Source organism: Chrysemys picta, chromosome 3 (assembly GCF_011386835.1).
Source record: "Chrysemys picta bellii isolate R12L10 chromosome 3, ASM1138683v2, whole genome shotgun sequence".
In the NCBI taxonomy this organism is placed as follows: domain Eukaryota; kingdom Metazoa; phylum Chordata; order Testudines; family Emydidae; genus Chrysemys; species Chrysemys picta.
Window position 1 is genome coordinate 203,401,932 of NC_088793.1, and position 13,441 is coordinate 203,415,372.

A 13,441-nucleotide genomic window follows, 5' to 3' on the forward strand; every position below is an offset into this window, starting at 1 on the left:
AGTTCAGCCAGGACTTGGGTTCAAGGCCTGTTATTTTGCAATGTGGACACAGTTCAGGTCCCAGACCTGAGTCTCAAGGTCAGTGCAGTGCAGTATGGATGTATTAGCAAGGGTGTGAGAGCCAGGTCCAGCAATTATAAGCCCAGGTTCCCCATGCACGGTGGACACTTAAGCATGGGCTTGGAAACACAATCCGGGGTCCTGGGACCTGGGTGGACAGTGCAGTGGAGACACTTAGAGGGGCCGAGCACCTGCCTCTCCTATTGATTGCAGCTGGAGTTGGAGGGGGGGAGGCTCATTGGTTCTGACTGGCTTGGAGGAGCCCAGGGGCCCCATTTCACCTCATAGCTCCTTGGGAAGAGTGGGGTTGCAGGGGAACCCCTATGGTTCAGACAGCGCTCAGGACAGGCCGCCCTAGGTACCAGAGAGCAAGTGTGAAAAATGGGGACACTTTTTTCGGTGGTGGTGGTGGGGGGGTTATATAAGACAAAGCCCCTAATATCGGCATGGCCCTGATACTATGGGGCCCTCTGGTCGCCCTGGGCCGCCCCCTCCAGGGGAGAGGCTGGCTGGGCTGGGGTGCGTGAAGCAGCCCACACCTGGCTGTGTGGGGCGGGGGTAGTGTATGGGGGACCCCCAAACACACACACACTCCTCCACCCCAGTGCCCGGGGACCAGCCCGGGGGGGGCGCCCCTCGCTGCAGCGCGGCTCCCCCCGGAGCCCCGCCCGCCCGCCCAGGGCTGGGGAAAGCGGGGGACCGCGGCGAAGGCACTCGGGGCGGATCGGAAAGCGTCGGGTGGCTCCTGGCCGCCTCCCCCTCCCCTGCCCGCGTGTGTGTCTCCCTCCTCCGCCCCTCGCCGGGCTGGCTGAGCAAGCGGCTGCACACAGGCTGGGGGCTCGACTCCGGCTGCTGCTGCCCTCGGCGCCCCATCCATGGCACCGCCCGCCGCCGCCGCTCCCCGGGCCGCTGCCCCTGCACCCCGGCGCGGCATGGAGTAGGGGCCAGGCAGCCTCCTGCGCCGCGCCGAGCCGAGCGGGGGGTCCCCCCCTTGGAGCTCCGCGCCTGGCAGCGCCCCCAGCGCGCCCCGCAGCCCCCCGTCCCCTCCTGGCGCCTGGGCCGCCTCGCCAGCCCATGGAGGCGGCGAAGGAGAAGCGGCGGCAGCCAGTCCCGCCGGCGGTGGCCGGGGCTCGGGTCTCCCGGCCGGAGATGCTGCTGCCGCTGCCGCCCGGGAACCGGCACCGGAGCCAGGCTCGCCCGAGAAGGAGGGAGCTGCTGCTGGCTCGGCTCTGCCTCGTGGGCTCGCTCACGCTGCTCCTGGCTTCCCTCTCCAGCTGGGCTGGGCGATCCGGTGAGTCCCCAGCCCCTGGCGCGGCCATCGATTATCCCTCCGGGGGCCGTGTCTCGGGGGGGTGGGTGATCCCCCGGGGCCGGGGATGGAGTTCATTCTAGGGGTTCTGCTTCCCTGGGGGGGAAGGAGGGGCTCTCCGGGTGTGTTAGTTCAATGGCAGGTATCCCCAGAGAAGGGTCACGATCCGTGGCTGTTCAGGTATTCAATCCAACCCTTTTTCGCTGGCTTTTGTGTGCGTGAATGTGATAGCTCTGTAGCTGTGCAGTCAGCACCGGTCGGGCTCTTGGTGGTCTCCAAGAAGTCACTGTCACCTCCTGGAGTCCAAGAGACCAGCTCCTACCGCTGAGTTGTGCCGAATAGCTAAAGATATTCGCTAATCAGGGTCATTTACTGGCAGGTGTGCTGCTAAAGTGACCTCTAGCATGACACCTAGGAAAGAAAGTGAGGAAAAGTTGTTGTAGCTGGTCTCACTCCATAAATATGTTTATATGTAACATTCTGTCTCCTGCACTTACCTCCACCTCGGTAGCTGTGCACATAACCACCTGGGTTTCCTTCAGCACAGTGAAAAGATGGACAATATCTTTCACATTCCTCTACATAGAATATAACTTCACCTTATGCTATATGCATTAACACTCCTCACTTGCTGTGAATGTAAAAATAACTAATAAAAGGTGACTTTTTGGCGTGACTTAGACATTGCTTTCAGTTCCTCCAGTTTTGATTAGTATTAGTGAGATCCCATCACTTGTGCTTATGGTGCCATGGGAATCTTCACATTTTGCTTTGTATGTGCCTTTTTCAAATCTGTTTTTGAATTTCTGCAGTCCTCAGTGAGATTGACAGTCCACTTTAAGCTCAGTGCCTGTTCAATTTCCACAGCCTCAGATCTGAGCACCAACACAATCCCACTCCTCACGCTTCCCAGTCCTGGGCCTTTCCTGAGATGACATAACCAATCATGGAAAAATGGGGTAGTCAAATGTGCAGAGGAAACTACCTGGACTGAGATCGCTGTCCTCATTTCGCTTGTGATCTAAGCAGGCTAAAACCCAGGTCTCCAGAAGAACTGTGCATTCAACCACTCTCTTAAATTCTCTTAAACTAGTCTCTGAAATTGCATGATTGGTGAATACATATTGAAAATACCGCACAATATTCTTATCAAGCTATAACACGTGATTAATATTTGCATGTAAAATATGCCGGTGTAAGCAAAAACTGTGCAAGGCTATTTTTCTTTAAGTGCAGTACAATGGCTTAAATTTGGTCCGAAGGGAACATTAATGTTCATAGTGTTTAACTGTATAAAGTAAAGAACTAGGTAGTTTGTAGTATTTAGGAAAGGCTGTAAACACCCTGAATAATGGTTGAATGCAGTATTTTATTTATTACGTGTACAACCACGTTTTGAAGGATTATTGTAATTTTGGACTTAGTGCCCCTAAACTATTTAGACGTTTCTTTGCTCTTATTGTTTTTTAATTAAAGCTATTTCTTCTTAAACATATTCATTGCTCTTTCTACTTTGAGAGATCAATATAGGATCAGAAAAGACAGAAAACATCTTAAATATAAATATATGCAGATATCTTCCACTTTTATAAATGACTTTCTTACAGAAAAATCCCAACGTTCTCCTTTGCTTTGAGAGCTTTGCCATTGACTTCAAAGTAACCAGGATTTACCCTCTCTCTATATCAATTGCATAACCTAACACCACTGAAATGCAGCCACCTCTGAGATGGAACATAGCAGCTGCTTAATATTGCACAGCATTACTATAGAGCAGTTATTAGATCATGTGGAAAAGGGGAATACCAAGTCTATTTTAAAGTGCAAATGTAGGGCAAAATTCTCTGTGATCTGTAGTGTGGATTTCTGTTGCATATTTTGCACTGGTTGAATGCACAGTTTTCCCACTGATGTCAAAGGGAACTCCATATGTGGAACAAAGGCAGAACATGCCGTAGAGATCTGTACTGAGATAAGAGAGAAGCGTGACCATACTTTGTTTAAATTGTTCAGAATGTTCTGCACCAGGTACTAATAAATTTTGTCACCGCTGACCCTGTTTTTGTCTTCATTCAGTTTTGGTGAGTGTCTAGCAGCATCCGTAGTCAGTGTTGCTTGAAAACTGATCTGAGAAATGAGAAATATCATTGAGCGTCACACATGCACCCCGGTATATACATCAGCAAGGTGGCAAGATGGAGCTGGGCGCAGGTACATTGTGCATTCAGGTCGCAATAAGTGGGATTTTCAAAAGCTCTCAAGTGACTGAGGAACACAAATCCCATCGACTTTCCAATGGGACTTATGCCCCTAATTCACTTAGCTACTGTTGAAAATTCCACCGACTGATGATAGCCTGTATGTTTTAACTTGGTTGTATGTGGCGGAATTTCTACATATTATATTTTAATGATTTTTTAATCTGTGCAAAAGTTGTGCAATTATTTGGAAAATGGGATCAGACACAAGCAATGCGCTAGATTATAGCACCCTTATGTTGACTCATGCCTTATACCATAAGTAGCTCCATTGTAGCCTACTCAGTGTGAGTAAGATGATTTCAGCCTAGCCCTATGGTGTTTAACTTTATATTAAAACAGACACTATAATGTAAGTTTTTAAATTAAGAACAGAGGCCCTAACTCAGTGAAGTATATAAGCAGGTGTGTCTGACTTTAAACACATTAGTCTCAATGACTTCACTGGGATTATTCATGTGCTTAAAGTTACGCAAGTGCTTAAGTACCCAGCTGACCTGGGGTTGACATGGAGACGTGGAAGCAGTCTCAGTTCTCATAATGCCTTTTAGATCCAAGTATGACAATATTAAAACAACACAATGTTTGAATCATCTAAGCCCTATTTAATACATGTTCAATTTTTCCCTTGCTTTACATTTTCTCCTTTGATCTCTTCTGCTTTTCTCAGTTTTCCTAGCTGTTCTTTTCACCCACCTTTCCCCCGAGACTTCAGCAGCGCTGTTGCCTGAGACATCACTGTGGGACTCTTTCCCAGAGAGAGCTGGCAGAACTGACAGAGAGCTCATAGGACTGTGTAGATCAGCCTGACAGTACAAGATTTTTACAACACCCCTGAAGCCCAATAAAATGTGAAATGAGTTTCTGTCCCTAACACTTCCCCACTACAAATGTAAATATTCACTGTTCATTTCTAAGGTTTGGACTGAGTCTAGTTTCTCTCTCTGTGTTTGCATGTAAGTACTTCAGTCTACCTAGAAGAATCTTAGGAAAATAGGCTAGAGAATAGCTGAGGATTGCAAGCTGTCCCTAGGAAAGGACTTGGGGAGACTGGTAACCAAGGGTAACTATCTTTACTGTGTGTGGCCTACTGCCTAGAGGACTGAACTGGGACTCAGGGGACCTGAATTCTATTCCTAGTGTTGCCACTCATCTGCAAGGTGACCTGGGGCAAGTCATGGTCCCGCTCCGTGCCTCAGTTTCCCCATCTGTAAAAAGGGGAAATGATACTGACCTCCTTTGTAAAGTACTTTGAGATCAACTGATGAAAAATATTATATAAAAGTTAGGTATTATTGATGTATCATGGAAGAAACACGATGTATGAATTAAAAAAGGTGTACCCATCACTTGTGGCTATATTTTCTTACTAGGGCTTACAAGTATTGTATAAAGTGTGTTCCCATGCATCATATTTTCCCCTAGACAGTTGCGTGGAACTTCCAAAATGCATTCCGTGCAAATGGATGGGAATCCAAAGTCACAACATGCATTTTCTGTGCACAGAAAGAAATGTGTAGCTGGGGTGCCTGGCTGGCTCCCTCCTCAGGCTGGTGTTAAATCAGGAGTCAGTGGAGTCACACTGGTGTAATGGAGATCAGACCCACGTCTGTGGTGTTGGAGTGTAACTGAGTGCACCCAGGATCTGCTCTGCACTGTGCAGTGGATTGGAGGTTAGGGAGAATTTTAGAAGTGTCTCATTACCTGTAGCAATATTTATTGTTTCTAAGACTCCCCTGGAGAGGGAGACAAATCACAGGTTCCAAAATCCTGCACTTGGGATTTTTCCCCCTTGCTCATCAGCCTGACTCTTACGCGTGTTTTACGGGAGAGGGGAGGAGTGCGACACCCTCCTTCGGATTGCGATGATTCCAGTGTTTTGGGGCAGGTTTCTGAGTCCTGACCGTTGGGTGCTGGCCTCGTGTACAGGAGAAAAGGGGGAAAACTCTTTCCCCGGGATTGTTTTAATTGCCTGTGGTTTGGGAACAGCGGTTAGGAAATGCCGGGCCCAGTTCTGCAGCCCTTATTCATGTGAGTAGGCTCATCCGAGCAAACGGAGCCACTCACATGATTAAGGGTTGCAGGACAGGGCCTCTTGGGAGTTTTGCTCTAACTTGAGCCATGTTGAGGGTTCAGAACGAACTCTGAGTCAAGGCCAAGCTGGCAAACTTTGTCAGGTTCCGTGTCTTGTTATGAATCCAAAATTCAGGCCGCTTTTACAGAAAGGATAGCTGAGTTCCACTGCCTTTTTGACCTTCGTGGGCCAGAGGAGGGCTCTGAGCCTGATTATTGATTATTAATTATTATTAATCATGTTTATTCTGCTTGTATATAAGAGCCAACCAAGAGTGAGGCCCCATTGTGCTGGGCAGTGTACAAACACAAAGTCCCTGTCTCAGAGAGCTTACTGTGAAAAGTGACTTACAATCTGATGCTTGGTTACATCGTTCCTGCATTTGGGTAGGGTTGGAGGAGAAAAGTGACTAAATTACTGTATGCCATTTGCAATCCCTTTATTCTGGGCCCATGCAAGGGTCTACCAGGCCCAGGGTGTAAGTTAGAACAACCTCAGGGCTGATCTAAATTACGCTCTGCTTCCCGTGGCCAGAGACAACCCGTGCCTGCCGACAGTAGGGGGATGGAGGAGAGGGGCAGAGTGAGGGCAGCTGGCTTCAGCAGTGTTACTGAGCATGCTCAGTCTGTGTGAGCATGCTCAGTACAAGTCAAGCAGCAAATCTGGGGGGAGACACGTGACCCCGCATGTCCCCCACATGCATCACCTCTGCCCATGGCCCACTATGGGACATTGGAAGCAGAGAATAGCTGTAGCAAAATGCACTCTGGCCGTGTCCCTGACATGTCTCTGATCCCTCCCCCACGACTGGGTGGGCAGTTGGGAGCAAGGGCTGTGTCTTTATGCCAGCTGTCTGCTGGCTGGGGAGGCTCCAGTCTTCCACCTTCTTTAAGGCCCCTTTATTGTGGCTGGAGCAACATAAAAAGTTGTCAGCTGAACTTTGGGTTAATTCGAACTGAGAAACTCAAAGCAAACTTAAAGGAGCATACAATGAAACCAAAAAGCGTTCGTCCTCCACACCTCTGGAATGAAACTGCCGTTGCACGTGACTCTGATCCTAACCTGATGTGTTGCTGTAGTCCGTGGACTCCAGGCTATGGGAATATATTGTCAGAAACCAGGGCGGGCATCAGGTCAGAGCCTGATATGTGACCTTTTCTGCAGGGAGCTTGTTAAGCCTTGTGAGAAATTACTTGTTCGTTTATTTAGTGCTTGTTCACGGTCCTGGACTGACAGCCTGGGAGAAGGCAGTGCTCTGTTTAGCCATAGGACAGCATAGGCAGCAGCAGCGCTCACCAACGGCTCTGCTTTGTCACCGTGGCTTCACCACAACTTTAGGCCCCCTGCCGACAAAGCCGCGTTCACACTGCTGCTTGCGTTGGCAAAACTTTTGTCTTTTGCGGGGGGGGCTTTTTAAAGTACCCACCAAAGACAAAAGTTTTGGCGACAACTGCGTAGTGTAGACATACCCTCAGTGACGTTGATGGAATTTAAGCATGTCTTTAAAGTGAGGCATGTCCTTAAGTGCCATCCTGAATAAGGGCCTTAAAGAGTGAATGGCTGAATCTCCAGGCCTCTTTGCTCCCTGGTGCCTTTGCCAACAATGCCAACAAATGTGCCAATTTGTCCAGGTTGTGACGGTGGTTTTTGTGAAATGGATGTTTCCCAGTAGGATCTGAACTGAGTCCCCCAACTAATTTGTCATCACCCTCAAACGGTCATAAGATAGTCAGTTTGCAGCGTTGTTGTAGCCATGTTGGTCCCGGGATATTAGAGAGACAAAGGTGCGTGAGGTGATATCTTTTGTGGGACCAAGTTCTGCACTCGAAGAAGCACTCTGTGTAGCTCAAAAGCTTGACTCTTTCACCACCACTAGTTGGTCCAATAAAAGATATTACCTCACCCCCCGTTCTCATTGTATAAGGCAGAATTTTGAAAAGTGACCGGTGATGTGGAGCACCCCCATTTTCAGGCACTGTAACAGGGTGGGTTTGCCCCGTGGACTGGAGAGCCTGGAACTCAGGTTGCCTGATTACAAAATGGCCCCCACCTGACAGCAATCAGATGATTCCTGTGTAGAAGGAGCCTGGCTTAAGTAGCGATAAAGCCCACCTGGGGAAAAAGCTGGAGGGAGATTCCTATAAAGGCAAGAAGCTCAGGGAAGGAAGTGTTAGTGAAAGGGGGAAAGCCCAGGAAACTGCTACTATAGCAGGAGAAAAGCTCTCCAGGGAGGGAAGGCTGGGAGAGCCCCTGATCAGACAGGGAAGCGGCTGAAAAAGAGTGCTAAAGGGGAAGATGGTTCTGTTTTTGCGAAAGACATCTTCGGGGATTTCTAGTGTGGACCGCTGTGTTCCCTGTCGGGATGGACTAAAAATTGCCCTAGCTGAAGGCCCGAGTCCCCGGACAAGTTACCAGGCAGAGAAACTGCTGGAGTGACCTTTGACAGGGGATGCTAATCCAGCAGGGAGCTGCTGTGCCATGCCTGGCCCCGAGGGGGCGCGTAGTGGTGAGTGCACCCAGTTACAAGCCCTAATTAAAATAGTTTAAAGGGGTCTGATTTCCAAAAGGCAGGTGCTCAGCATTTCCTGAAGATCAAGGCCTCCCTTTAAAAAACAGAACCACCAAAATCACACATTCCTTTTCAGAATCCTGGTTATAAAGTCTCCTTATGTAGCAGTGGGATGGCTTCCTGGTGGTGGTGAGGGAGGTACAGGTGAAAATTTCTCTTGTTCCATCATGGCTAAGTCGTCTCTGAATAGTGAAATATACCAGATTGTTCCAGAAATTCCTGCTAAGTGAAACTCAGTCACATCTCACCATCTGAATTACTTTCTTTCTTTATGTGATGAACATGGAGTTGCACTGTAGTACTGTATGGAGGCTGCAGGATGACCTGGTTATTGAGATGTTCACTGTCTGAATATATCAGTTTAATAGTGGGCTATAAGAAAAAGCAGGCAGGGAGGAAACAATGGCTCAAGATATGCCACTCCTCAGTAAACACTTAAGGGTTGTGAAGAGACAACGATTAGCTGTGAAGACTACCTCCTGGGTGCAGTTGTCTTACTGGCCTGGTTTGGTCAAGAAGGACAAATGCTCAGGAAATGAGAAGAAATGAGGGACTGTGGCTGAATTTTAAGGGACTCTTTGAAAATTGGAGAAGTTATCAGGGTGCTGATGTCACGGAAACCAGCCGGATACTGGCACCTGTTGAGTTCTCTGAGGAAGCTAGGCCTGCCTAGGCCTCCATCACGGAGTGGTGGTAGGGCTCTAGGTAAGATAGACCTGTGTAGGTTTAAATACTTTGTTGCTATTGGTAAAATTAAACAACACTTTGCTATTAAGAAGGCCATCTAGTCTCTCTGTTCACTACTGGTCACGGACTCCTGAAGGGAAGAACCACAGGTGCCACACCCAGTGGAATCTGCTGGGTAAGCAGTGTTCATACACAGGGAGCTGTAAGCTCTGGTCTGACCTAAGAGTGAAAGAACCGCAGAGTGCCACGCTAGAAGAGGTACAGGTGAGAGGCCCGACACCTGAGGGCATGCTCTGAGAGACCAGGATGGGGACAGGTAGCATAGCTGTGACACATCCTTTCCCCCTTTATTGACTTCTTTTAGCGGTTTCATGCTTTTAAGGCAGTCATCTGCCCCAGGCCACTTTGTTTGCTCCGTTTCATCTGTCTCCAGCTCTCTAAATTGGGAGCTGATACATGTTTTGTAGCAGGAAAAATTGTCTAAAGGAAAAATAAAATCTTTCAGTGAACTGTCACTTGAACTGGATTGAGTTGCGTAGATATCTGTCAATCAGGAGCCAGGTCCCCAAGAATCATGAGATTTTTAAGAAAACAATAAACTTGGAGTTCTTTATATTTGCCTTCTGGTTTCTGAGTCTTTTGGTTGCTCTTGAGGGATACTTTCAAGCTTCTCTGAACCTGTGAGGATTTGAATTTTTTTTTAAGTGATAACCAAGATTATAGAATCAGAGAAGTTGGGCTGGAGGGACCTTGAGACATCAGCTAGTCCAGCCCCTTGTGCTGAGTCAGGCCAAATATGACTGGACCATCCCTGACAGGTATTTATCTAACCCAGTGTCTCTCAACCTTTCCAGACTATTGTACCCCTTTCAGGAATCTGATTTGTGGTGTTACCCCCAGTTTCACCTCACTTAAAAACTACTTGCTTACAAAAACAGACCTAAAAATACAGGAAATGTCAGTGTTACTGAAAAATTGCTTCCTTTCTCATTTTTACCATATAATTATAAAATAAATTGATTGGAATATAAATAGTGTACTTACATTTCCTTGTACAGTATGTAGAGTGGCATAAACAAGTCATTGCATGAAATTTGTTTGTACTGATTTTGCTAGTGCATTTTCTGTAGCCTGTTGTAAAACTAGGCAAATATCTAGATGAGTTGATGTATCCCCGGAAGACCTCTGCGTACCCTGAGGGGTACGTGTACCCCTGGTTGAGAACCAGTGGCCTAATCTGTTATTAAAAACCTTCAGTGATGGGGATTCCAGAACTACCCTTGGAATGTGCTTCTAGTTAGAAAGTTTTTCCAAATATCTAACCTAAATCTCGCTTGCTGTGGACTAATCTGATTACTGCTTGTCCTACCTTGAGTGGTCATGGAGAACAATTGATCACCATCCTCTTTATAGCAGCCCTTAACATATTTGGAGACTTATGGGGTCCCCGTCCCCCTGGTCTTCTTTTCTCAAGACTAAACATGCCCCGTTTTTCTAACTTGTCCTCATAGGTCAGGTTTTCTAAACCTTTTGTCATTTTTGTTGCTCTCTTCTGGAATCTTTCTAATTTGTTAACATCTTTTCTAAAGAGGGGGGCCCAAAACTGGACACCGTACTCCTGCTGAGGCCTCCCCAGTGCCGAGTAAATTGGGACAATTACCTCCCTTGTCTTAAATACGACACTCTTATTAATACATCCTAGAATATTACCCTATTTTGCAACTGCATCACATTGTTGACTGATTCAGTTTGTGATCCACTATAACCCTCAGTCCTTTTCTTCAGTACTAGCCACCTCGCCTGTTCATTTGAGGTTTTTCTTCCTAAGTGTAGTATTTCACGCTTTTCATTACTGAATTTCATCTAGGTGATTTCAGAGCAATTCTCCAACTTGTCAAAGTTCTTTTGAATTCTAACCCTGCCCTCCAAGTGTTTGCAACCCTGCCCAGCTTGATGTTACCTGCAAATTTTAGAAGCATATGCTCCACTCCATTATCCAAATCATTAATGAAAATGTTAAATAGTACCGGACCCTGGACAGATCCCTGTGTGACCCCACCAGGTATGCCCTCTGTTTGACAGTGAACCATTTATAACTGCTCTGCGAGTGTGGTCTTTCAGCCAGTTATGCACCCACCTTACTGTAGCTTCATCTAAACCACATTTCCCTAGTTTTCTTATGAGACTGTCATGTGGGACTGTGTCAAAAGCCATACTAAAATCAAGATCTATCATGTCTGCAGCTTCCGTCCCCCTGCCTCCCCACCAACTATTCCAGGATCCCTATCAAAGAAGGCAATTAGGTTGGTTTGACATGATTTGTTCTTGACAAATTCTTGTTGGCCATTTCTTATAACTCTACTATCTTTTACATGCTTACAAATCGATGGTTTAATAATTTGTTCCACTATCTTTCAAGATATTGAGGTTAGGTTGACTGGTCTATATTTCCCCGGTCCTCTTTGCTTCCCTTTTTAAAGATTGTCCTCTAATCATATGCCTCTAGGAGCTGGGGCTTTAAGAAAAGCACCGCATAGACTGAGACTCACGATAAAATCACAAGAGTTGGCAACACTGCTTTAGCCTGATTCCCAATATGCATAGTGAGAGCATTTTCCATCAGGACACGTTTAGTGTGGATTGCACAATGTTTTATTTTAATGACAGTTGCATCCATGCTTAGGTGTTTTTTTAAAAAAGTCCACAAATACAGGGCCTTATCATTTGGCCTGATCTTTTTGAGAGACTATTCCCGCTTTGTGTAGCTAGATAATGCTGAGGGCTTTTTGTTGCCTTTTTCAAGTGAGAATGAGTTCATGAATTAAAGTGTCTGATAGAAGCATCTGGTTGTTTCCACTCTGGTGCGGTTTCATTGGGTAATTTTGAAAAGAGGTCGTTTTCTCACAGAAATAGTAATAAGCTCTTGACAAGGCTGCTGCCTTACAATGATTCCCTTCCCTTCCAAGGCCTGTGAGAGAATTTGCAACTTGCTGGAGTAGAGCTGTGAATTGCCACACTTGAATTCACGTTATGTTAATGTGAGCAACCACTGTGTAGTTGTGTTCTGATTGTATATTTCTTCAGCGAGTGTTTGTTTTTTCATTAAAAAGCAACAGAGGGTCCTGTGGCACCTTTAAGACTAACAGAAGTATTGGAGCATAAGCTTTCGTGGGTAAGAACCTCACTTCTTCAGATGCAAGAAGTGAGGTTCTTACCCACGAAAGCTTATGCTCCCAAGAACCTCACTTCTTGCATCTGAAGAAGTGAGGTTCTTACCCATGAAAGCTTATGCTCCAATACTTCTGTTAGTCTTAAAGGTGCCACAGGACCCTCTGTTGCTTTTTACAGATTCAGACTAACACGGCTACCCCTCTGATGTTTTTTCATTGTTGACATTGTCTATTGCTTTGTCTAGAGGAGACTTTAAGCAGGGGATTTTCAAAAGCACTCAGCCTTGGCCTGCTCTATAGGAAGTTTTACTTCTGTGGGAAAAGAGGTAGGTGCTCTTGATAATTCTACCCTGAAATTTTCCACTGCTGCAGCTTCACCAATGCTAACAGGGGGTGGAGTACTAGTGTAGACAACATTGATGGGTGCTGGCATTTTAACCACCATTTCCTCTAGACATGCTCTGAGTAAGGTTAGATAACACAGTGGTTAAAATGTCAAGGTTGGTCTATGCTAGAGCTGAACTGGTTATAGTATTGGTGGGGAAAACTTCTGAAAAGTTTTGACACAGTCTAAAGTTAGTGCACAAACTCCCTGCTGATATGAAAGGGACTAAGGTTCCATCTCTGAGTATGACTGGTAGAATATTAGATCCTTTCCCAGCTTTAGAACAGCTTGTCCTTGCATTATTTAATGTCAAGGACAACGTGACTGGGGATTTTGCCGTTAGCTAGCTGAAACTACACACAAGGGCCAGTTTCATCTTTCTTTCTTTTGGCTTCCAGCAAAAGATACCCCAAACTGGCTTACATAACTCTGCCCCCAAAGAATACATCTGTGCCACTGCATAGTGAGATTTCAAATAAAAGCAAACTGTTTAATCTCTAGAGGCAAAATACATGTGGGTGGTTTACTGGATAATTCACTAGCCTTTACCTCAAAGACCACACCTAACATCTAGTCCTGACCAGACAGCAAATCCTGTTGACCAGATAACCCCTACATGAATTACTTCACTTTTGAATCCCATGAAGATGACATCTGGACTCTCAAAATCATCTGCCTTCTCGTCAGGAATGTTTCGATTAACACCCCCTTGCCTCCCTCTCCACCCCCCCCCCAACCTGAACTCTTGCCTAAAATTGTAAACCAGAACCTTTTGGGTTAAAAGAAATTCACATTTTTGATTTTTTTTTTTACATCACTTTTGTTCTCCAACACCCCTGAACTTTGTCCTGGACTGCAAGCAGAAAAGCAGAGGTTTTCCGAGACGGCTTGTGTAGTCATTTACGCCAGTGCAAAGTTTGTGCACGAAA

The 13,441-nt window shown here is 46.4% G+C and overlaps 1 protein-coding gene across 2 annotated transcripts in view; it reads left to right on the forward strand.

Annotated features, from left to right (window-relative positions):
- Nucleotides 1–656: 656 nt before the first annotated feature.
- Nucleotides 657–13,441, forward strand: part of SLC24A3 (solute carrier family 24 member 3) — a 339,499-nt gene continuing 326,714 nt past the window's right edge. Inside the window, exon 1 of one of the 2 annotated variants that reach the window (XM_065589824.1) lies at nucleotides 657–1,351. In XM_065589824.1, coding sequence (XP_065445896.1) covers nucleotides 1,135–1,351 — 217 coding nt within the window. In that variant the 5' untranslated portion in view covers nucleotides 657–1,134. The remainder of the gene's footprint in view (nucleotides 1,352–13,441) is intronic. The other variant, XM_065589823.1, reaches the window with a different exon arrangement.